The 23224-nt window shown below is 41.5% G+C and overlaps 1 protein-coding gene across 1 annotated transcript in view; it reads left to right on the forward strand.

Moving 5' to 3' along the window:
• The window catches only part of SHANK2 (SH3 and multiple ankyrin repeat domains 2), a 266104-nt gene that overhangs the window by 124097 nt on the left and 118783 nt on the right, over window positions 1–23224 (forward strand). Inside the window, exon 15 of the mRNA XM_069016388.1 lies at window positions 14054–14129. Within this exon, the coding sequence (XP_068872489.1) occupies window positions 14054–14129 (76 nt within the window). The remainder of the gene's footprint in view (window positions 1–14053; window positions 14130–23224) is intronic.

A 23224-nucleotide genomic window follows, 5' to 3' on the forward strand; every position in this document is an offset into this window, starting at 1 on the left:
AACTCCTATTGCCTTCATCCCCCTGTGTGTTTGCTTCACTCCCAGCCCCTTTCAAGGAGCCTACAATCACTCCCCCTCTGTGTGAAAGGAGTGCACTCAGAGATACTTTAAAATACAGCCAAGGGAGTTGCTTATTTTCCTGGAACACAGAAGGTGTGGGTGTCAGAGGCAAAAAGCTCTGATAACCTGCTTAAGCTGCTCTGACAGTGTTGGTGGACACGTGGGGCTCAGGTATGACAAAGGCTGAAGGGAGATTTTGGTAACATTCAGGAATTTTTGACAGTGGCTGCTGCTTGTCCTTCTGTGCTTTCCCCTGTGCTCAGCACTGGTGAGGCCACACCTCGAGTGCTGTGTCCAGTTCTGGGCCCCTCAGTTCAGGAAGGACTTTGAGGGGCTTGAATTCCTCCAAAGCAGGGCGGCAGGGCTGGTGAAGGGCCTGGAACACAACCCTGTGAGGAACAACTGAGGGAGCTGGGGTTGTTTAGCCTGGAGAAAAGGAGACTCAGAGGTGACCTTATCATTCTCTACACCTCCCTGAAAGGTGGCTGTAGCCAGGTGGGGCTTGGGCTCTTTTTCCAGGCAACAGCTGATAGAACAAGAGGACACAGTCTCAAGCTGCACCAGGGGAAATTTAGGTTGGATGTCAGGAAAAAGTTTTTTACTGAAAGAGTGATAAAGTTCTGGAATAATCTGCCTGGGGAGGTGGTGGAGTCACCATCCCTGGATGTGTCTAAAAAAAGATTGGATGTGGCACTCAGTGCCATGGTTTAGTTGAGGTGGTGTTAGGGCATGGGTTGGACTCGGTGATCCTGAAGGTCTCTTCCAGCCTGGTGATTCTGTGATTCTGCCACGTGTTTGGCCACATGTAGACTGTGGAGAGAGAATGTGGCAAAAATACAAACATTGCCGAGGAGGTCACTGAAGATGAGGCCAAAGGATGTCTGAGAATAAATGTGGAATCAATGTCTTATAGCATGGGGATGGTATAAAAGTGAAAATTCACATGAACTTCGCTGCTGCAGTTGTTCCCAACAGCTTCTGGTGGGAAGGTGCCAGTGGATTACTTCTGTGGGTTTTACCCCAGGTACAGATTGTGCACGTGTGATAAATCATGGCAGAGATAATCAGAGAAAACTCTTGTATCCTGGGAAGCACTCGGAGCAAATCTGTGTTGTAGTGGTCTAAAATAAACAGTTGTGTGTTATTTTTCATAGCCTTGTCCACTAGGAATAAAGATGTTTTTAAATGTAGTAGGATTCCATCACTTTGCATAAGTACTGGAAGTAGAGTCAGTGGAGTAGAAATAATTAAATGAAAAGAGAGTGCTTGATGGACCTTTAATCTTTTTATGTGCAGCATAAATGCCAAAGTAAAGTACACAACCCTAATAGCTACTTAATGGCCATGCAGGATGTTGTGCAGTGAGCAGATAACTCTGCAAATGAAGAACTGCTGCAGAAATCCTAAAAAAAAAGCATGGAAAAAAGCGACACAAGCTTCTACTGGGTGAAGCTTTGAAACGGATTGGAATGGGATATCACCTTGTCATGGCTGTGCTTGACTGGGCAGAAATAACACCAAATTAATAACCTTCTATTTTCTTGGGAATTTCTGAAATCTTTTGTGATCAAAGGCATCGTTTGGGGCTTCCCAGTGTCTGGAACCTTGCTTGTGGTAAGGGGAGCAATCACACTCTGAGGTTGTGTCCACGGCTGCAGCTACAAACTGCAGAGCTGAATAAATCTTGAGCTAAATTCTCTTTCCAGACTGATGTGTGGATATGACAGGAGATCTCATCTTCTGTAATTGCTGTTGCTTATTCCAAGTGGTTCTTGCTGCTTCTGGATGTTGAAAATGCCAAAAGTTAGGTCTGCTTGGTAGTTTTCTAAAATGTCTTTAGTAAGTGCCTCTTAGAGAGGAGGGCAGCTTGAAATGTTGATTTGTGCAGTGGAGAAAAATTCCAGCGAGCAAAATCTCAATCAAAGTTTAGTTTGGAAATGTATTTATTAGCTCTGATAACAGAGGGAAAGAAAATAGATCCATAAGTACAGATTTTAAGATGGAACCAAAGTAAAACAGGTGATACTTTGGCCTGGGAAGTGCCCTCTGGGATTTTTCATCAATCATAAATAGACATTTAAATTACACTCAGTTTATAACATTTAGAGGATGATTTTCTCCTCTCTATATTTTGTACTTTCCCCAAAGCTGATGAGGCCTTTTCTTTTCTTCCTCTAACTTCTAATCTCCTGACTTTTTGGGTAAAGAAGTCCATTTTGTTAGATCTCTGATTATGTATTCAGGAGACTTTACACTTCTCCAGGTTTTTTTTGGCTAATGACCACTCTGCTTCACTTTATCTCAAAGCAAAATGCATGATGGCTTTTATTCCTTCAGGAATAAAGCAGATGGCATTCAGCACAACATCTGGGGGGGAAAAAAACCCTCAGATCTTTGAAGTGTTTTTAGTAAAGTAAACACTGCTAAAATGAAATGATGGATTGCTGGCTTTACCTAGAATATCCCTGGATGGAAGGAAGGTTGTTTTAGTTCCTACCTATTTTGAGTGGTTTGTATCTGGAGACAGGATTTAGAAATTGATATGTGCCAGCAGCATTTCAGTTTATGACATTTTGTGGAGAAAAAGCTTCCAAAAAATCAGCGTTATTCCTGCTTTGGTTCTGGGAGGAGCACCCTGATTCCCAGTCCTGAAAACACCTCAGTGGATCTGGGCTGCTGCTGTCAACACACAACACTGCAATTGATTTTTGTGATTACAGGCCAACAAAACAAATCAAAATGCATCTAAAGCTGGCAGAACTGCAGTTAACTCTAAATCCTGCACTGTGAATAGCAAACCTACCTTTATCTGCCTTATTCCTGTTACCCCTTTCTCTAGATGGGGCTTCCTCTTTTAAACAGTATTACCTTAAAATTTTAACATCATGATGTTCTCCAGGTGACCAATTGTCAGCTTCAGGTTATGTGATGGGGAAGGAGATTATCTAAAAGCAGTTATTTGTCCATTTTCTCCTGAAATGCTGGTGATGTATGGCAGTAAGTTGAGGTTCCATAGCAGTCCTCTGAAGAGTAATTAGACAGTGATGCATGAAGAGTGATTGTTAAACCAGTTGGATCTTTCTGAGGGTCAAAAGAACTCTTCAAGCTGTGCAACTTGTTATCCCTGTGAGGTGATTCTGTCTTGTACTGTCTGTGGGCTGGATTAGGGTAAATAATGAAATGGGATTTTAAAATTATATATTTGGAGGATTAGATTTGCATGGCCTCTTTGTGGATTAAGTTTGGATATGCTGAGATGTAATTTATGTGTGAGAAGGAGATAAAGGACAGGGAGCAGGGGGAGAAGGTGGGAGTGGGATTATCAAGCACAGAGAGATGGCTAATCCAGGTGGGTTTAATACACTCAGTTACATTTTTAGAAAAGAATAAACCAACTAAGTAGAGATCTCAATTAAGTGCATCCCATGTTTGAGACACCACTGCAAAACAAAAATTCACAAATTCAAAATCTCTCCCACTGCTCTTTATTTGCCTTTTTCCACTCAAATTTGAGAGGTCCCAAAGTCCACCCTATAAAAGCTTCTAACAGGCTGTATCTTCACATTTTCACGTTGCAGGTTTGGGAGTGGTTTTGGGAGGTTTTGTACATCAGTTGGGAGGTTCGAGCTTTTTACATCATTGGACTATTTGATTTCTTCAATTATAACACTTCACAAATCTCATAACTAAAAATCTCGTAGGTACCAAGATGCAGCATAATTCCTTTTTACTTATTAGTTTATAGGCATTAAGCAGGGCACATAATGGAGTTTCAGGAATAATCAGTCTTAGGAGAATTCATTTCCATATCACGGCTTGCTTCCAAGAATTAGTAATTTAGGCTTGCAGAAAACATCTGGAAATTATGGCAAGTTTATTTTGCCATTCCTGCTATTGTAACCTTTGGGCACCTTGGAAATAGGTTTTGCCATTTCTGTAACAATCAGCAAACATACATTTTTATCATTAAATTTACAAGCTTAAAGCTCAGGTCCTTTTTCAGCTGCACAACTTTAAAGCAGGTGTATTGCCTTCCTTTGGTGCTTGCTGTCTTCTCTGGGATGCTGTTTGCACTCCCTGTGCCTCAGGTACCTCATTCTCTAAATTGCAAAGCTTTTCTGAGGAGAAACTTCATGAATGTTGATCCACAGCAGTAAGATGGTCTTTTACTGTGATCACTTCAGGGATGGTTTTCACTTCTGTTTAGGCAATTTCCTCCTAATTGCATTATTTGAATGATGATATGTTTAATTTTTGTAATACTTGTATATTCCTACAATTGCATGGTCAGATATTATTCCAAATTTGGGTAAAATCATACACTTTCCTTTCACCTTCACTGGATTTTGGGGAAAACTGGACAAGCCACTCTTCAATTTAACCAGTGCACAATTAAAAGCCATCTAATTTTCTAGTGGTCCATTCATGAGGGTTTCAAAGTGTGTTATAAATGAAACTTCTTCAGTCTCTGTCACAGGAGAAGTCAAAAATCTTAACTTTGGAAACAATTTTACTGTCACGCTTAAAATAAATTCTTAATCTAGATTCGACTAAGTGGTGGAAAATGAAACTTGAAAGGGTCTGGCTTCAGGTGTAGATAAAAGATTGTCAGATTTCAGAAGGAAGACCTACTTTCTGCTCCTTTTTTTGAAGACTTCAGCAGATGAAGAAAAGGCATTAAGTGAAATTGTCAGAACTAACAAACCAAAAGCTAACAGAAAGGATAAGATATATATTTCAACCTGATTTTTAGTGTGATCTTTTGTTGTTCTTCATGCATACTTATGGCCCTCCCCCTTTTCTCCCCCTCTTTCTGGTTTTTACATCCTATGATTTTGAATCTAATTAATTAGACTTCATTCCCAATGGTGGCTTGGTGTCAACAAGGAGAACCCCGAGCAGGTAAAAACCCCAGTTCTTTGTCTCCTGAGTGCTTCCTTCAGTAGGTATTCCCAGTATAGATGGAGAGTGCTCAGCTGTGGTCTGGAAATACCACATTAATCACTTGAGAGGCCTTTTCCTGCACAAGTGTGTTTCCTCCTCCTCAGTTCCTCCTGGTTGGGGTCTAATTGTGATGTTTATTGGCAGAAATTGCATTCATTTCGAGTAGGTTTGGCACGGGGACCGCACATTCCTGGTGCACACACAGGTAGCACAGAGAGCCCATCTCCACTGTGGGCTCCAGACTTTGGAGCAGCACTGTTTAGTCAGTCACCTCACTTCTGATATACAGTGACAACCACTTGGGAGACCTTTTCTGCAAAACGTGACACAGACAAGCAGAACTTGACAAAATTGTCGTTAGGATTTGAAAGCTGCGCTTTTGTCAGTGTTTTATCAGCTCATTCTCCAAGAGTGAGGGGAAGGGGAAAAATAACGGGGTAGTAACACTAAGTTCAGATAGTCTGAGACAACTCCCAAAACACTTGTTCAGAATCACCAGCACAGTCCCTGTTCCACAGCATTTGACATTTTCCTGTGTGACACGAGGTAGGAACAGGTTGGGTCCAAAGCAGTGGGAATGGGGCTTGCGAAGGGTCTGGAGCACCAGGAGCAGCTGAGAGAATAGGGGGGTTCAAGCTGGGGAAAAGGAGGCCCAGGGGGGACCTTGTGGCTCTGCACAACTCCCTGACAGGAGGGGTAGCCAGGTGGGATCAGGCTCTGCTCCCAGGGAACAGGGACTGGAGGAGAAGGAACAGCCTCAAGTTGTGCCAGGGGAGGTTCAGATTGGTTATTAGGGAGACATTCTTCATGGAAAGGGTTCCAGGCATTGAAACATTGGTATCAGAACCCAGGATATTTAAAAGCCACTTGGATGTGGCACCTGGGGACATGGGGTGGTGGTGGCCTTGTCAGTGCTGGGAGAACATTTGGACTCAATGATCTCAGAGGGCTTTTCCAACCTTAATGATTCCGTGATCCTGTAGCTCTGTGATCAGTAGACACCCAGCTATGCCTGAGCTGCGCGCTGTGGTTGCACATGGATGTTTAGTACTGTATTGATCAGAAATTATATTTACATCAATTTTTTTAAGGCTCATTAGCCCTTTCATGCAGATCAAAGCATTCACTCTCTTATTACTCATCAAAATGACTCAAGTGAAGTCTCTGACCAGCAATGAAGAGAGATGTTTTCAGGTCCCATGGATTTCCGTGGCCAAACATTAACTCCATTAGTGTTTTGCAACAGATACAGTCTGACTTCATTGTGTGCTTGTTACGTGAGAAGTATCTTTATTGCATTTTCTTTTTTTTTTTTCTCCCTCTCATAAGCAGCAAAAGAGTGGGTTTACAAAAAAAAAAATAAAGCAATATTGTTTTTAGAACACTGCAACAAAATATAGAAGTGATAGCTGTGGCACATTTCTAATAGCTGGGCTGAATCATATTCTGTTCCTCTAATGGCATGCGTAATTGCTCCAGGTTTTCAGGCGTCCTTCAGCCGCACTTATTTAGATTAGTGACTGATGCATTTCCATGGAAACGTGCAGCAGGGAAAAAAAAAACCCTCTTGGTACAGCGTGGAACTGAAGGGACGTGGGCTTTGAGCCTCATGTAAAGTAAGGCTGCTCGGTTGTGGTCAGCTTGGTTTGGGGTTTCTGTTGTAGCTGCTCTCTTCAAAGGAAGAGGAGCTGCCAGCAGCATTTTGTGTAACAATTTAGAACGCTTGTCAAATCCTACAAATCCTTGAAAAGCTTCAACTTTTTGAGTGTAGTCGAAGGAGTACATTTTGAAATGAAATGTCTGGGGTGTTTTTCTCAGTGAGGAAGCAGAAGCACCCAAACCCCAGGTGAGCTGGTGAGAAACTGGCTAGAAAGTCAAGGTCCAAGGAGGGACTTCATTTTGGGGGTGTTGTGTAGAGCTTTAATGAAGCTCTGCACTGAGTTTTGAAGTGCTAGTGGCAGGAATGGAAAGGTTTTATACAACCTCCATCACTAAAATGCCTGGAAAATATAACTACTTTAAAAAACTTTGCACAGTACTGTTGCCTTTCTCAATATCTGGTACAATGTTAATATGCATTGCCTAACATATAATAAATAGCTGATTTTTAGTGCTTTCTTAGAAAACTTGATTCTCATCATTCTCAGCAATTTGTTCTAATTTCCAGGAGTGTTTAAGGTTGCAACACGGATTTTCAAATGTGTTTTTTAACGTAATTGCCCTTATGTGTCTACACAGTGCTGTAAGGGCAAGTACCTTCCATACTTTTTTAAAAGTCGAAATATTTTTGGATTTGGCTTCTTTCCTGCTGCAATCATCCTGATTATTTGGAATACCAGTGTAGGTTCTCTAGGAGTAAGCTCTCAAACCAATGGTGATAGTTACTCCTATTTGAGAACTAGTTATCCTGTGGCCTGGCTCTGAACCCTCTGTTATTTAGCAGTCATCAATGCAAAGTATCTCCAGCCATATCTAGAAATGATTTTGGTATTTTATACAAGTTATTTTTTTATTGTGATATCTACACATAGCCATTTCCATATATTCTGATACAGCACCACGAGTTCAGTTGATAAAGTCTGGTACTCCTGTTAAAAGTGATGGGGTGTTTCTAAGTAACTTTCCTTTTGTATTTTGGAATTTGTAGTTGAACATTTTATTTTAGACACGTGCAACAGCGTGGGCAGGCAGGAGTTCTTCCTGGTGAGCAGGGAACTGTCCACATCCACATCCCACATCCACAGATCCTTGTTCCACTTTCATCTTCCCCTCTCTGGTCCTGTGTAAACCTGGGTACCACATTGCTTAGCAACATCCTGCTCTGAGCTGTTTGTTCCCTCTGACTGGAGGTGTAACATTAAATTAGAAGTTATTCTGAGGCCCTTGCAGTGGAAGTTGCAAAGTATTCCTCTGTACGTTGGGTTTTGGTCGTGTTTTATCCACGGTGAAAATCAGACTGGGAAGTCCACGTGCACAATGAAGGCAGAGGAAAAGAAAAGAGGGAGTGCTGTGGTGAAAAAGATCGTGAGGTTCTAGGAACTTCCCACGTTATCTCCATGCTCAGCAGCTCCTTATATATTCAAAATTTTATCTATTATTGAAGGCAGAGAATTTGACAGATCATTGATCCTGAGTACAGCTGGTGAAGATTTAGACTTGAATGGAGCTTCTTGTAAGGGAGGAAATTGAGGGGAAACATTCATATCACCATTGATGATAAAAGTCCATAATAACTCTTGTTGAAACTTGCTGTACATGAAAATTAATGATTTTTGAAATTGAACAGAAGAATGGCTTTCCAGGGCCTGTTTTTACTTACTCAGCCCAAAATAATTCCCCATCTGTTCTTTCCAACTCAGAGTGCACAATGACCTTCTCCAAAGCAGTTGGCTGTCTTTGTGGGGCTGTAAACATGTCTCAGGTGGGAATAATCCCTGTCGTGCTGAGCACACCACAGCTCCTGCCACACAAGCAAACGCAGAGTTCCTTCACAAACCTCTGATGGGATTTCCCTAGATTTAAGGCAAAGCCACTGAGTCAAGGCAAAGTCATTAAGCCAGGTTTCACCTGGCACCTGCCCTTTTATTTGGGTTATCCGTGAGAACGCAGATATTTGCAGGACATATTTGAAATATTTGCTGGGAGGATGAAAACTGTGAAATAAGGTGTTATGATTAAAAACACTCGTACCCTGAGTCACTTCCAAAGACCTGGAACATGACAGCACCTGAGCTCTGTAAGTGAACAAACCATCCTGACCTTCAGGATAAATGACATTTGCAACAGATGATAGCGCCAGCAGGCAGCTCATCAAGACTTCTTTGTTCTCCCTGAATTTAAAAAACAAGACGCCTTTATTTATGTGTGCAGGAACACTTTGGGATCGACAGGGAGAGCTGGTTTTTATGAGGCAGATGTACATATTGGCAGGCCACAATTAAAGGTTAAGCAAAGTGCACTGAAGTTGCTTCGTTTTGGCCTGACTTTGGTAAAAACTGGGTATTTCAGCAAGGATCAAACTAGGTGCAAATGGACCAAAACCGTGTGCAGTTGCTGGAAACTCTGAGGTCAACATCCAGCTTTTTACAAGCTCTTCACTCTTTTGCTTTAAGATGCATTTTACTCTGTAAAGCAAAGAGGGAAAAAAAATCTTTCCTCTCCCACTTAATTTCCTTTGATGACATCGCCCAGAGCTGTGTCTGTGCCTGTCCCAGACCCTGAGTGGTTTAATCCTCTGCATCCTCTGCAGCTGAGACCATGGACACAAAGCTGCCACAGATGGGTTGGAAATGAAGGGCAGAGGGAATGGAGACCCTCAGAAACCCAACAGGAGAACTTAGGGAAAGATCAAGCGACCATTACCATGTTTTGAAAATATGAGGGAAGAGCTGCAGAGCTCCCGAATTGTACAAAGGGCTGGTAAAGTTGTTAGGACACAAAGAAGCAAGTATTTCCACAACTACTTGCAGGTTTGGGGTTTTTTTTCAGGTGTAAGTGAGCTTTTTGTTAAATTAAAGAGGAAACTGATGACATGGGAAACGCTGTTCTTCCATAACTGCCTCTCCAGCAGGTCCAGGTTGCATATTTCAATTGTTAAGGTTTCTCTTGCAAACAAACTTGCTGATTCACTCCATTGATCAGCCATTTCAGCATCCTTTGTGGGTAAACTAATTCACTGTATTCCAGCTAATCTTCCTCTAAGGATGCAGGAGGGAATCAACACTCAGTCTTCCTTTCTTTTTTTGAAAACAAGATTTAGTAGGGGGGGGAAAAAAGAAAGGAAAAGCAGGACGACATCCAAGGCTTTGCAATTCCAGTCAAGCTGTCCTTGAGACATTTTTATGCTTATTCTCAAATCTGAAAAACTTCAAAAACCACATAAGATTTGCTGTTTCTCAGCTTTAACGGAAAGAAAAATTGGTTGAGAGCATCACATCAACTGAACACTGGGACTTAAAGAAACCCCAAAACTTCCACAAACTGAAACAGAAGAAAGTGAACCATGAATTAAAGGTTTTCGTTAATTTCTCATTTATAATGCCTTCATCATATGTTTCTTTTCTCTTGATCCTCACAGTTTATCCCTTCAAATGAAGCATCGATATTTTCACCTCAGATTTGCAAAGATATGAAAAAGATAATTGTAGTTTCTTCTGAATTCTTGTGTGGTACATACTTGCAGATTTCACTCTCATGAGTTTTAAGAACCCTTTATCAGAATCAACGATCAAACAGTTAATAGGGAAAAATTCCATTTCTATTTCTTCGTCCCATTTTTTGTCCATTTTTTAGAATCCATAATCTTACTCTGTGTGATTTGGAGGAGGATCCCTGACCTTCATCTTTCCTGTGGCTCAAATGAAATGCTCAAAGAAAGCAATAAGAAATATAATGATAAGCAATTGTATAATAGGCTGGAAAAAAACTTACTTATCACCATTTCAATGTACCATATTTAATAGAAACTCCAGTTTTGATGAGTCCCCATTTTCTAAGGGGGAAAGGGAATAAGTAGAATAACTTACTGAGACTTCACAGTTTGTGGTATGAAGAATATTTTTATCTCTTAATGTGATTATTTTCTGGAGCAGCATTTGGTATGGCAAATATTTTGGATATACTTGGGATAGAAAAATGCACGCTCTTCTTAGTGATGTTTTCACTCCCATGAACTTTTTCTCCACTTCTTCTTATGGCCAAATTTGGATCAATTTAAGGAAAAACTCCCAGGATAACAACTCCCTGTCTTGTTGCAAACCAGCACAAATGTCCTTGAATTGTGAACTGCTGATTTTATTATTAGTCTGCTTTCCTCAGCTTTGAATAACTTCTGGTCTAACCCTCAGCATAAATAGTTGGGAAAGGGTTTTTCTCTCAGGAAGGGCAAGGTGCAGAGGGAAGGCCTTAACCTCAGCCACTCTTTTGGGTGCTGCACCTGAGCTGCTCTGGCGAAGAACACCTATAAATGTCTGTTGCATGAGTGAAACATCTCCCAGGGCTGCCACTGGGGAAGAGGGAAGGAAGAAGGAAAAGCTGCATGTTTTGGTGTGGGGATGAAACCCACCTCTACCCACCAGTGGTACCTGGAGCGAGCCTGCTGCTCTCTGTTGCCTTCCCAGTGTCACACCACAAATTCTGCTGTTCCACTCCTATTTCCTTTGTTTCCATCCTGTGGACAGGTTGGTGACTCTGAACCTTTCCTAGAGTGCTGGCAGGCCTCTGACAACATCCCCGCTGGCGGAGCGTTCCCGCGCGGTTTCCTTGGAAACACGGCGCCGAAATGCCCTGCGAGGAGCAGCAGGGAGGAGAGAAGGAATGGAGACAGTTGCTTTGGGATTTTTTTCCCCCCTTAATTGTTTACTCTTCCAAAGGAGTATCGAATATGCAAGCAGCCTAATCCAAGCAGGAGTGTCAGGCTGGGAACTGGGCTGGCTGCTGGAACAGGCCCACAATTGTTATGTGGGCTGAAACAGGGCAAGAGTGGCCTCATCTATGTGGATTAGAGTCCAAAATTTATTTCCTGCTTTTCATGGCAGTGATTTTTCAGCTTTTGATGGTGTCTGCAAGCTCTGTTGGAGTCCTGTGGTCACTTACAAGACTGAGACAGAGAAGCTACAGGAAGTCCTACATTTATTTGGAGGAAAGCCCTTACTACTCCTGAGGTAGAGAAAGGAGGAGATGTTTTCGACCTACATTTTCTCACCCTCTTTGAACCCTATAAATTAGATTCTGGAAGGGCAGGGTTTGAGCCTGTTGCTCACTGAGATGTCTGCAACAATAAATGATTCTAATAAAGAAACAGCTGGGGCTTTATTATTTGGATTGCCACTATTGCCCAGGGCACACAGCTTATTTTTGCTGCAGCTCCACTGGCTTCAGTGGAAAATGGATCAGGAAAAAAACAGTTGTGTTCTTATGGTATTTACTCTGGTAAAATATGGGCTTCTCAAGAGATCTAGAAATTTCAAGTGATATCTCAATGTTCCTCTCTTCTGTCAATGTAGAGGAAACAGGACCATTTTTGCAAACCCTGGTGCTTTGTACTGCCTCTTAGAAAAACTGATCCAACTTAATGCAATGACTTTTCATCTGTGGTGACATGTTCCTCTCAGTAAGAATGCAGTATTATTGAAATAATTCTCTTTATTAAAATATAGAAATTGCTAAATAATGTTTTTCTAGACCTTCTTGTCCATATCTTCTTTCTGGTCTTTCTAATCTGTCTGCAACAAGGTTTAAGAAGAAATCCTGAAAAGACTCCGTGGGTAAAAGCTTCTTAGATGATGATAGGGTTGTTAGTCTTAGCTGGCCCTAGCTTGCTGCAAAGCATTTTGATAAAGTGCTGCTCTTAAGAAAACCTGGGACATGAGAATGGGTACAAATGCAGGGAAACCTGGAGCTAACCCCTTGGTGCTAATATACCTATAATATTGTTACTGTGCTATATTTGGCTTGAATTCAGAGCAGCATTTTCCTATGGGTTCTTTGTGTTCTTTTGTCAAATCAGAGAATGGAATCCTGCTCTTTTTTCAGTCCCCAGTCCATTCTGATGGCAGATTCCTGGTCCTCCCCCCCTGCTCTTGAGTGTGTGTACTTATGCTGTGTAATAGTGCAGCCTGGAATCTGAGTCAGAGGTGAGGGAGAGAAGGTAATTAGAGAACTTAACACAGCAGCCTGGGAAAGTGCCACTGAGCCTCGAGTTCAGCATCTTGCAAAGCTCTTGTTTTCCCAAATAATCCCTGACTGCACACAGAGGAGTGGGGGGAGGCAGAGGGGTGGCAGAGCCGGGGAGCAGATCCAAGCTGCACCTGAGGAGTGCTGGCTCTGCAGTCCTGAGGAGCTGAACAAAGCTCTCTGTCTTGCTGTGCCTTCGTGTCCCTCCTACCCACTTTGTATTCCTTATAGCACTGAAATATCATGCTATAGAAAACAGATTCTGCAGGGGAAACATCTGGCTCCTGATGGCTCAAGCAGTTGTTCTAAGATTTAAAAATATTCTTCATCATAATTTATTTCTTTTAATCATTTCTGAGGGACTTCTGAAAACAGGCCAGGGGGAAGCTCTAAGTAGACTCCAGGTTTATGATTTTCTGTGTTTTTTCTGTTTATGTCTCTTGGTATTAACCTGATTTTTAGAATGGCATGAAAGAATAATGTTGCTTGTTGGGGAACAGACTGCAATTTGTGTAGCAGGAGCAGGAATTTTGGATATATTTGTATTTATGTCTCCAGCTGGGGGCATGATCCAGTTATGTGTTGGGTACACTGGTTAAAGCAAGGAAAGATACATCTTGCCCACCCTTCCTCCCAAAGTCTGCCTCCCAGGACTTTCTCCTGTTCCTTGGCCCTGTTCAAAGCCCTTCCATCCTGCTCTGATGTTCTTTTTCTCTCTGCAGGCTTGCCCTTGGTCATTTGACAACACCAATCTCTCAGCCATTTGTACCATCCTTAAAAGCTGTGCCACAGAGGTGCTGTGCCTTCAGGGCTGTGTCTGGCTTGGAGAATTAATAAAATCTGTTGGGATGGTGTCAGGCTGCCCCTCAATGGAGAGTCCCTCAGCTATGCAGATGAGACTTCTGCGGTCGTAATCTAAACCAGAAACTTTTCCATCTGATTTTTGATGCCTTTTAGCCAAACTTCAGGAGGTTGCATTGGAGGACCAACCTGTAGCTAGGCAAAAAAAAAATTGATTTGCATATTCCAGCTATTTTCCCAACCTTTATGAAACGTGTTGCAGGTTTTTCTTCTTTTTTTCTTCTTATATTTTGCCTCTCAGCTCTAAAAGAACCAAATATTGGACGCAAAAGTTTTTGCCACTGAGAATGTGAGTGCAGCTTTAAAACTGTAAATGATGTGATTCATGATCTCTGAGAAGTTCCTCTTATTCACTTGATGTGTCTGATGTGATAAAAGAATATCTCCAAAGCCAATGTTATTTTTCCAAAATGCCTCGAAACAACGTTAATTCACTGTGAGGGAATATAAACAAATACTTCAGCACTCGATTAAGAAATACAGGAGTATTGAAAGTTCTCTTTTCTCTGTGCAGAAACACGAACAGATAGAACAAAGAAGCTGTTTAGACACTACACAGTTGGATCCTATGACAGCTTTGATGCTTCAAGGTAAGAATTTTTCCTTTTGATTGCAATCTCTTTACAAAACCTTCCCAGGTTTTATTTAATTGTTACTTTTGGTTTAGGCTTTGGAGGGGAAGAGGGAAGCAGATCACTAAACAGAGCTTCTCAGGGCACCATTTAACTTCTGAATTGGTTTTTATTGCCGTTTACTTTGTTCAGATGGGATGGGTCTAGAAAATTCGGGAGCGGTGAAGTCATGAGTATCACTGGTTTTTTTGTGAGTGGGGAAAGAGATTTGTTGTTCTGAACAGTAACTTTGGAACCTGAGTAGAACTGAAGCTGCTGGAAACGAGAAATTAGATTATTTATTTGGGGAGAATTCACGATTTTTAAGCAGGTTCTTCTCCTGCTTAAAGAAGAATATACCTTGAACATAGAGCTGACTGCTGGTAGAAAAGATGACCTTTAAAACACAGAGCCACAGTTGGCTTTTGGTGTCTTCTTGAGGAAATTTTGGTGGCATACTAGAGTTATTTTGCTTTTCTCCTGACTGTCTGGTTACAGCTTGGGTTTGGGTTTTTTTGTTTTCAAGGAAACCACATTTATTGCAGGAGAAAAATTCTGAAATGTGTAAAGCAGTGGCAGAGTTTCACGTAGCACAATATTAAAACAAAGTAAAAAAGGAAGAGAAATGTGGTAACTGTTTGTTTTATTCTGTGGTCTTAGACTTTGTTCTGAGGTTCAGGCAAAGTTTCTGTGTCAGTTGAACAATTTGGGGAGGGAGTTCACAGTTGGGCAGGATGTGATTGGGGCAGTCTGATGATGGTAAAGTTGTCAAGAGAAGCTGTGAGCCCATACTCTGAGACAAGGAGCAGCTCTGCAGAGCAGACTCACTGGTTACTGGGGCCATTTGCACTGAGAAGAGTTGGCTTTTTGCAAGGTTCTTTGAGTGACCATTAGCCTACAAATCCATAGCCTTGTCTCTGTATTTCGGTGTGAATGGAGAGGGCTGCTCCTGCAGAAGAGAGAAGCTGCAGCTGCTGTGTGTTGCCTCAGAGATACCAAATCATTCCACTTGGAACCCCCCTGCTACTTTCTAACAACAGATTTCTCATTAGAAAATGTCAGTTCCATCAAAACCTTCCTTTATTTCTCTTCCCCCTCCCCACCCCCCTTTGGTTTTTTAGGTTGTTGATTCATTTATGTATTGTTTTGAGTTTTTTTCCTAAAGGTATTGGGTTTATGCAGTGCAACAGTAAAGCTCTCAAAAAATGTACCTTACCTGATTCAGGACTGAGCAGGAGAAATAGTCAGGAAAAAATGATCTTGTACAGCCTCATATAAAGTAGTTATGGAGTGTGTCTGCACTTGGTATCTATTAATTGTCTGAGCAGAGAGAGGGAAAGCAGCAGAGGCAAGGATTGGAAGAAAACTCTCCTTGAGTTTCCACAGAGAATTCAAGGCCCAGTGGATCCATTTTGAAGGGTAATAGTGGAAAGTGAGAGAGAAAGGTAGGAGAAGGCAGAATTAATGGGAAATTCCAAGAACTACAGTGGAAAGGTAGACTTGCTTAACACATTTTTTTCAGCAAAGTCTGGTAAAATTTGGAATTTTTATAAGGTAACAGCAGGAAAACTAAAAACTAATAACACACCAAGTTGTGTTTCAGGTACCTGACTGAGGCTGCAAATCAGCTTTTTGTACCTCTGAATGATGATTTCACTGGTGCTTACGTATTGCTGCTAAGCAAAAAGAATTTGCATTTCAGAACCTGTCTGGAGATTAATGTCTCCTGGTGGTACATCCAGATTTAATTCCTCACAAGGGCTTCTTCAGGGTGGGGAATTATTCAAAGAGGCAAATAAGGTGTGAAAGTGAGAGCAATTTTTGATATTGCCAGATTTGTATTGCTTTGATTACTTTCTGTGTTATCATTTCCTATCAAAGTCGGGGAAGAATGCATTACAACAGATTTAAGGCTGGCAGCAAAGGCTTCATAAACATTTGTCATAAGGCAATTGTGCCTCTGTGCTAAGAACAGCTCTGAATCCAAAGCATTAACAAAGCTGATCCAGTTCCTTTCTGGAGATGATGTGGGGGAGTGAGGGGAAGTGTCTGCTCCCTTCTCTCTTCCCTTCTCCCTCCCAAAGGGCAAAAATTGCTGAGTAGAAACACTCTGTTCAAAAATCTATATTAATGGGCTTATTCACATGCAGGAAAATGCATTGTACATGGCATTTTTCATCTTGAGGAAAATGTGCAGCTTGAGTAATGGAGCTTCATTAAATCCTATTTCAGCTTTGCATAAGAGATCAGTTATCCATACATTGACTTTGGGAAAATGGAGAGGATGCTTACTAATGTGGAGAAAGACACTGAGACTTGCAAGCAGTCACTAAATATCATACTAATATAATATAATATAATATAATATAATATAATATAATATAATACAATACAATATTTGAAACTACCAGGTCTGATGTATTATCTGCTTTAAATGTTCATGACATGCCCTCACAGGGAAGACTCTCTTCTTCATGTCTATCCTCTTTCAGTTTAAATCCTCACTCCTTGGCCTAAAGGGAAGATACACCACTAAAACTGCAAGGACATAATGCAAGACTGCCACATCTCTGGAGTTTTCTGTCTTCCCTGGATTTGTGGTCAGCAGTTAATTCAAATGAAATTATTTGTAGGGTGTGAATGAGTTATTTCATCAAGGTTGAATTCCAGTTTAAGAACAGAAAGCATTGCTAAGGCATAGAATGGATGTTCAAATTTAAAAAAATTCTTTATTTTTAAAAACTTAAAGCTAAGGTAAACCTTTAGAAACGATCATTTTTTATCTGCTTTTTAACTGAAGTGAGGGAATTGATTAATTCTCTCAAGATGGGACAGTGGATTGTTCAGCCAGGAAAATATGTGGAATTAATTAGTTGCTTAATTTCAAATGTAAAATGTTATCACCCTTTTAAATGTAATGTGGCTGATAATGCAGTGAGAATTTAGTTTCATACTCTGGAGACATAAATCATGTGAGACAGTTTGGTGCTATGTAAAAATGATAAGCTTGGTGTGGTGGAAAACACCATCCATTGCCTCCGTGAATTTGGGAACTTCAGGACACGACGGTGGCAACTTTTCCTACTGCATTCATTGCATCATCTCCCACCCCCAGCAGAACAGGGCAACAGCAAAAGTCAATAGCACAATGGAATGCCAACCTCAGTGCAATCAAATATGCAGATAAATGTGAGGTTTCCTGCCTATTGTGTGTCTTTCTTCACAGAATTATCGACTTCCACACGGGGGTTTTCCTCCAGCCACTTTAACTGGTTCCAATCCCTGCATGGGAGAAGTTTTCTGGTGCCTTTCCTTGACATCCCATGGCTCCAGCAGCATTGAGGAGCTCACAGGAGAGGATGTGATGGCAAATAACCTTTTTCAAAGGCTTTTTGCCACCAAGTTAATGACAGGATCAAATTGATTTGCCTTACGGTTTTTGTTCTGTTTTTCTGGAGGAAGAAAAAGAGGAAAATTGGATGGTGTAGTCTGTAAGAAAACTTAATTAAAAGCTTAATTCATTAACCCTACTGTCCCTACTTGGAGTCAGGTGGCAGCATCCGTGTCCCACGAGTGTAGAAGCTGACAGGAGCAACTCTTCAAGAGCCAATTTACACACAAGCACCTCATAAAAACCTGAGAGATTCTTCTCAGATGTTCCTTCCCGGCCATTCCCCGTTGCTGTTGTCATCGGCGCTGTCGGATGGAGCAGCCGAAGCTTTAATCCTGAGCAGCTCAGAGAGACTCCTTGGCACAGCTGAAGCTGTCTAACCCCCTGGAACTCAGCATGCTGTGCAGAGCTTTGTTATTTTTAAAAATATTTTTAGCCCACAGGATATGCCTGTTGGATACCTTTGTTCCGAAATTGTGATGTAAGTGGTGCTGTCTTGGTAGTTTAAGCATTGGGTGTGCTACACACCATTTTTTGGTGGAAGTTCCCAGTCTGATGCAGAAATACTTCCCTCTGGTTCGAGATCTGGTTTCATGTGGATATTTTGCATAAATAATCCTCCCTCTGGAGAAATGCAGTCGCTCATCTCCTTCAATAGAGATTTGAAAATAATAAAATATAGATTTAAAACAGATGGAAATTTTTGGGTGGCGTTCTGGCCATTGCAAGTGGTGAGGAATGTCAAACTGACAGGGAACAAAGGGATTTTCTCCTGGTTATGGTGGCCCCGTGTCCCTGGGGTGGGGAATTTGGCATATGTGCTTGCTGAGTGCTGCTTGCCTGGCAGCAATCCACTAAATCCTGGCAAATGGATCCTTGCAAAAATTGAGGGAAGGTATAAGAACTGCTGTTATATTTTGTATCCTGCTTCCCACATTTTCACGTTGGTTCTCCCCAGGCAGAACAGTGAGAGAAGTGTTGTTACACGGAGAATAAATTGGATTTTCTGAATTGGGGTTAGAACTAGATGATGTGGGATGGGAACTGGATGATCTTGAAGGTCCCTTTCAACCCAAACCATTCAAGGATTCTGTGAACTGCTCTTTTGTTTGTTTTCTGCTGGATGGCACCAGTTCCACTGTATTAATGTTTCCTGGGAAGCCTGAACTGTTCAGGTGATCTCTCGAAGGAAATGGGAGTAAGGAGATTAAAATGGTGCTGTTCACTCTTAGCAATAAATCCACAATTTCTCTTGTTTATTCTGGGATTGACACATGGATAATAAGTGGAAAGTGATTTTACAGCTGTTCTTACCTGCAGGCATATATTTTAAACATAATCCTTGGTTTCCTCTGGTGGAAACAAGTAAAACCAGCAGCATTTTGCCTTTTTTACCTGTACACATAGCTCAGGTTTGCCTAGAAGATGGTAGCAAAAATATCTGAGTATGCTCATCATTTTAATTAAATATAACTGTGTGAGGCAGTGATGTGGTTACATCTAAAAGCTCTCTGAGATTGTAATGATTTAAGATCTCTGCAGATGTGATATCATGGTTCTTTTGGGCACAGAGAACCGTCAGCACCAGCCAAACTAGAAAAAAACAAAGCATGTAAAGTGTTTTGTGTGCATGTAACCTCACCTGATGTCTAAAGTCATTTTGTTGGACTTACCTGTTGTCTGTTCTGAATTAATTAATTAACAGTGATTGTAACAGTGGACTGCTCTTAATGTGAGGCAGAAAGGCAAGGGTAGCTCAATTTTAATACCTTGTGCCTCATTAACTTGAAGAGCGTGATTTGATGCAATTGCATATGTATTTAGGCAATAATTAAGGAAATAATTGTAGCCTCCGTGGAGCAGGTGGAGATGTAAAATGTGAAGTTTTTAATTTCCAGTTATTCAGTTTCTAATGGAAATTCCTTTGGTTGCTGACAAACAGCTTTGCACTTTGCCTCCCCTGCTGTTGTGTGATGCCACGATGGAGCTTTTTGTGCTGGTGACTACAGCAAATATTGAAAGGAATTGCTGAGATAGGAGGTAAAAAGGGCATGTGTATGTGTGTGTGTGCATCTGAATTGTGGTTCCTCTCCATCTAAACCTCTACTAGAATTGCACTGTTAAGGTCTAATACAATTACAGTAAGATGCAAAACTCTACAGTGAGTGATAAAAGTTTCCATTAGCTTGTAGGTGCGTTTGTAAGTGGTGTGCTGTCTTGACAGTGAAGTTTGCTTCACCTACTTCAGTGAGATTTCATCTTTTAGCAGCTAATGGTTTGGTAACTAATGATTCAAATGTGTCAGGCATTTTCTGGGCTAAATGTTTGCCTAAATTTTTAGTGGCAAGTGTTAGCAAAGAGAGATCAGCAGCTGACAAAAAATACACAGCCTTTCCCAAATTCAAAATCACAATGCTCCTTCTGAAAAACTTTTAGGCTCTACCTCTAGTGCTGGTCCAGACTTAACTTTGTGACTGTGGTAGAGAAGCTGCTGCCTGCAAGGGCTGGGATCTGGGGACTGTGCCATTTCCTGCACAGCAATTGGTACTCCCAGGCTCAGCAGGATTTCCTCTGCAACTCCTCTGGCCGGATGCTGGAATACAGTGTGGATTTAAATGTCACCACTGAAAGCAGCAGCCTGTGTCCTGTGCACAGGAGGAATAAAGTGTTTTTTTTTCTTTAAATTAGACTAGAGGAAATCAAAAAAGAAAAGGAAAGAAAAAGGAGTGGAGATGCAGAAATACAAGTTTGTGAGGGTGTGACACCAGGTTGGTTACAAACAAGAGCCACATAATTAGAGCAGAGGAGAACAGGAGATTCAAATGAGACTTTTTTTGGTGGGGGGGGAAAGGAGAATGATTAGGTTTCTAACAATTAGTGTTTTCCATTCCTGTGTCCCAGCCTGTACCATGATATAATTCCCTGCCCCAGGGCACCTTTGGCTGCCGAGCTCTCACCTCATCACCAGCTGAGCAAAGCCTCCGTGTGGTGCCTCTGCTTGGGAGTGATGCCATTGGAAGTTTTGGCAGCCCCAAATGGAACAGATAACTGGTGAGCTCGCACTGTGGGCTTGCCTCCAGTGGGAGCAATGATTTAAACCACTCTTTTTTTCCCCACCCGCCTCTTTCCAGCCAGATTTTCACAAGTATTTGCTGCATTTGGTGAATTTGATCTATGAGGCAAAATTCTCAGTGTGGCTGGCAGGCAACGTATGTGTTTTGTTCCTCTTAGAAGCTGAAATGATCCAAAATCAGAAAGGGGTGGATTTTCATGCTCGGTCTCTTCCGTGGTGCAAAAGGCAGAGGGTGGGAGGAGGCTGCCTTGTTTGTCCTGGGACAAACCAGATGTGCTGGAGTTGTGTTTCTTTAGAAGCCAACAAAGAGGGAGCAGCTAAAGAGCAAACAATAGCTGGTGTTGGAGCTTTCACCTGGGCTAAAGAAGGTCTGGGCTTCAGTCCCATGCGTGCCAGACTTAAATTCACAGCCTGAGCTGCTGCTGAATGCCAGGAACCTGCTGGACAGAGCAGTGCTTTATCCAAGTCCTTTGAAAGTGTTATTCCTTCCCGAGCCAAGGGGCAGATGCTCTCTCCATCCTCGTGGATGTGTGTGGAGCTCCATGGCAGTGATTGGCAGATGCACCGACTGAGTAGCTGGTGATGCTGCTGGGGCTCCCTGCTCTCTGACACAAAATGTCAGCCTGTCGTGGGAGAAACGATGTCTGACAAGGACTAAAATGTATCAACAAAAGATTTGCTTTAAGGGATAAGTGTTACACTAGAACTGAGTTCACAGCAAGGTTCTGAGCAGAGGAATAGCGAGTGTTAAATGCGTGCACTAAGAAAAAGTGGCACCTGCAATTTTAGGGGGAAAAAAAGACTGTTACCCATGTGTCTTCTAATTTCTCTAATTTTTTATTTGGCCCAGATAACAGAATTAAGAGTTTGGTGAAAACCAGGGCTGATACTGAGTAGGTTGTGGGATCCTTTAGACCGGCGTGTCTGAACCTGGAGCGGCTGCACCTGTGGCAGAGGTGGTTTCTACCTCTCCTGCAAACACTTCCAACACCATAAATTCTGAAATACATTAAACTCAATGCATCTGAACTGACTTGAAATGATAAGCCAACATTTTTGCCCTGTCCCCAGTACACAGAAAATGAAAGCTTCATATTCCCAGAAATTCCACACCAGTGCAACCAACGAGCTGAATGTGAAAGGCAAGGGGGCACCAGGGAGAGGTTCCAGTTCAACATTCACATAATTAAGAGAAGTCATGGCCAATTTAAATAAATTGCAAAGTCAGTGATTTTTTCCCTGCTACCAACATTTTGGGCTAAACTGGCCATGCTTTGACAAAATTGCTGGAACTGATGATGCTGGAAGGCAGGAGAGCTGTTAAGGTGGACATTCCTCAAGCTGTCCTGCAGGAAAGCAAAATTTGGAGAGACACTTAAAATAACCCAAGGGCTTAGTGCAATTAGAGAAATGCAGAGGGAGAATATATTTCAGAAAAAAAGGTAGACTTGCCACCTCCTTTCTGCTGTTAATGAGACTGTGAAATAATGTGGTGATTAGTCAGGATTTTTAAAGGGATATGTGAAAATTAAACCATAATTCACATCACCTTTACCGGCCTTTTGTGTAAAATCCTAGAAAATCAAAGTTTCTCACTGTCCACTGTATTTTTAAAGCTCTTGGAGAAGATTAAAGATGTTTTCAGAAAAACTTTATGCCTTTGGTGAGGCCTCATTTGTTTTGAGACAGAACTTCAAACTTGTAAGCTATGTACTAAAGGCATAACATTTTTTGTCATAAAATTTTGCAGTGTGTTTAACAGTGATTTAAGCACTGTACTCTTCTGTACAATGCAGACTTGTAAGTGAAATACTTACATCTGTAAAGCTGAAATGAACAGTCAGGGCTACTCAGACTCCTTGTGGGTAGGGCTGTATTTATTTTCCGAGGAATGCAGGACAGGAGGGTGCTAATTCCTCCTGCTCATCACAGCAAACAGGGTGTGATGGAAAACATGAGGGATCTCTTAAAACTAATTTGAAACTAATGTTTCTCAGCAGTCCTGAAATGACCTGTTTCTTTCCCCTATTTCATAGTTTATTGTTGTTGAGACTCTCTTGGAGCAAGTGGAGTTATGATACCAAAACATACAGTGAGTTTAATCATTGTGGTAAAGACTTGCAAGGTCAAACTGCTGCCTTCAAGGGCTTGTAACACATTTTAAAAGTGTTAATAAAACACTTTCTGTTTGTTTTCTTTTAAACTCAAGGTGTGACTGAAGTTACTTCCCTTGTTCTACCTTTGTTACTTGTCCTGTTTGATAACCCTGAACATGTTCTTCTTGGTACTGAGGTTGTCTATGATAGTAATGACCAATTTTTAGCAAAAACAGCTGGAAAACGATTAATCAAAAAAAAAAAACCCTCTATAAAAAAGCAGTGGTTTTAATATCTATAATTGCTATTCCTTTTATCTAAACACTTTGTATGTTGAGATGATTAGGAAGAAAATTCCTATTTCTCTGTGGTTTAGTGGCAATATCAGGGGCTGGAACTGCAGCTGGTTTGGGGTAGGAAAATACAAACCTAACCAGTAAAGGGTTTATTAGATAAATATTCTGGTTACCTAAACATATGTGAGTGTTTGGACAGCCTGTGTGCTCAAGGCTCA

Source organism: Aphelocoma coerulescens, chromosome 5, assembly GCF_041296385.1.
Source record: "Aphelocoma coerulescens isolate FSJ_1873_10779 chromosome 5, UR_Acoe_1.0, whole genome shotgun sequence".
Lineage (NCBI taxonomy): Eukaryota > Metazoa > Chordata > Aves > Passeriformes > Corvidae > Aphelocoma > Aphelocoma coerulescens.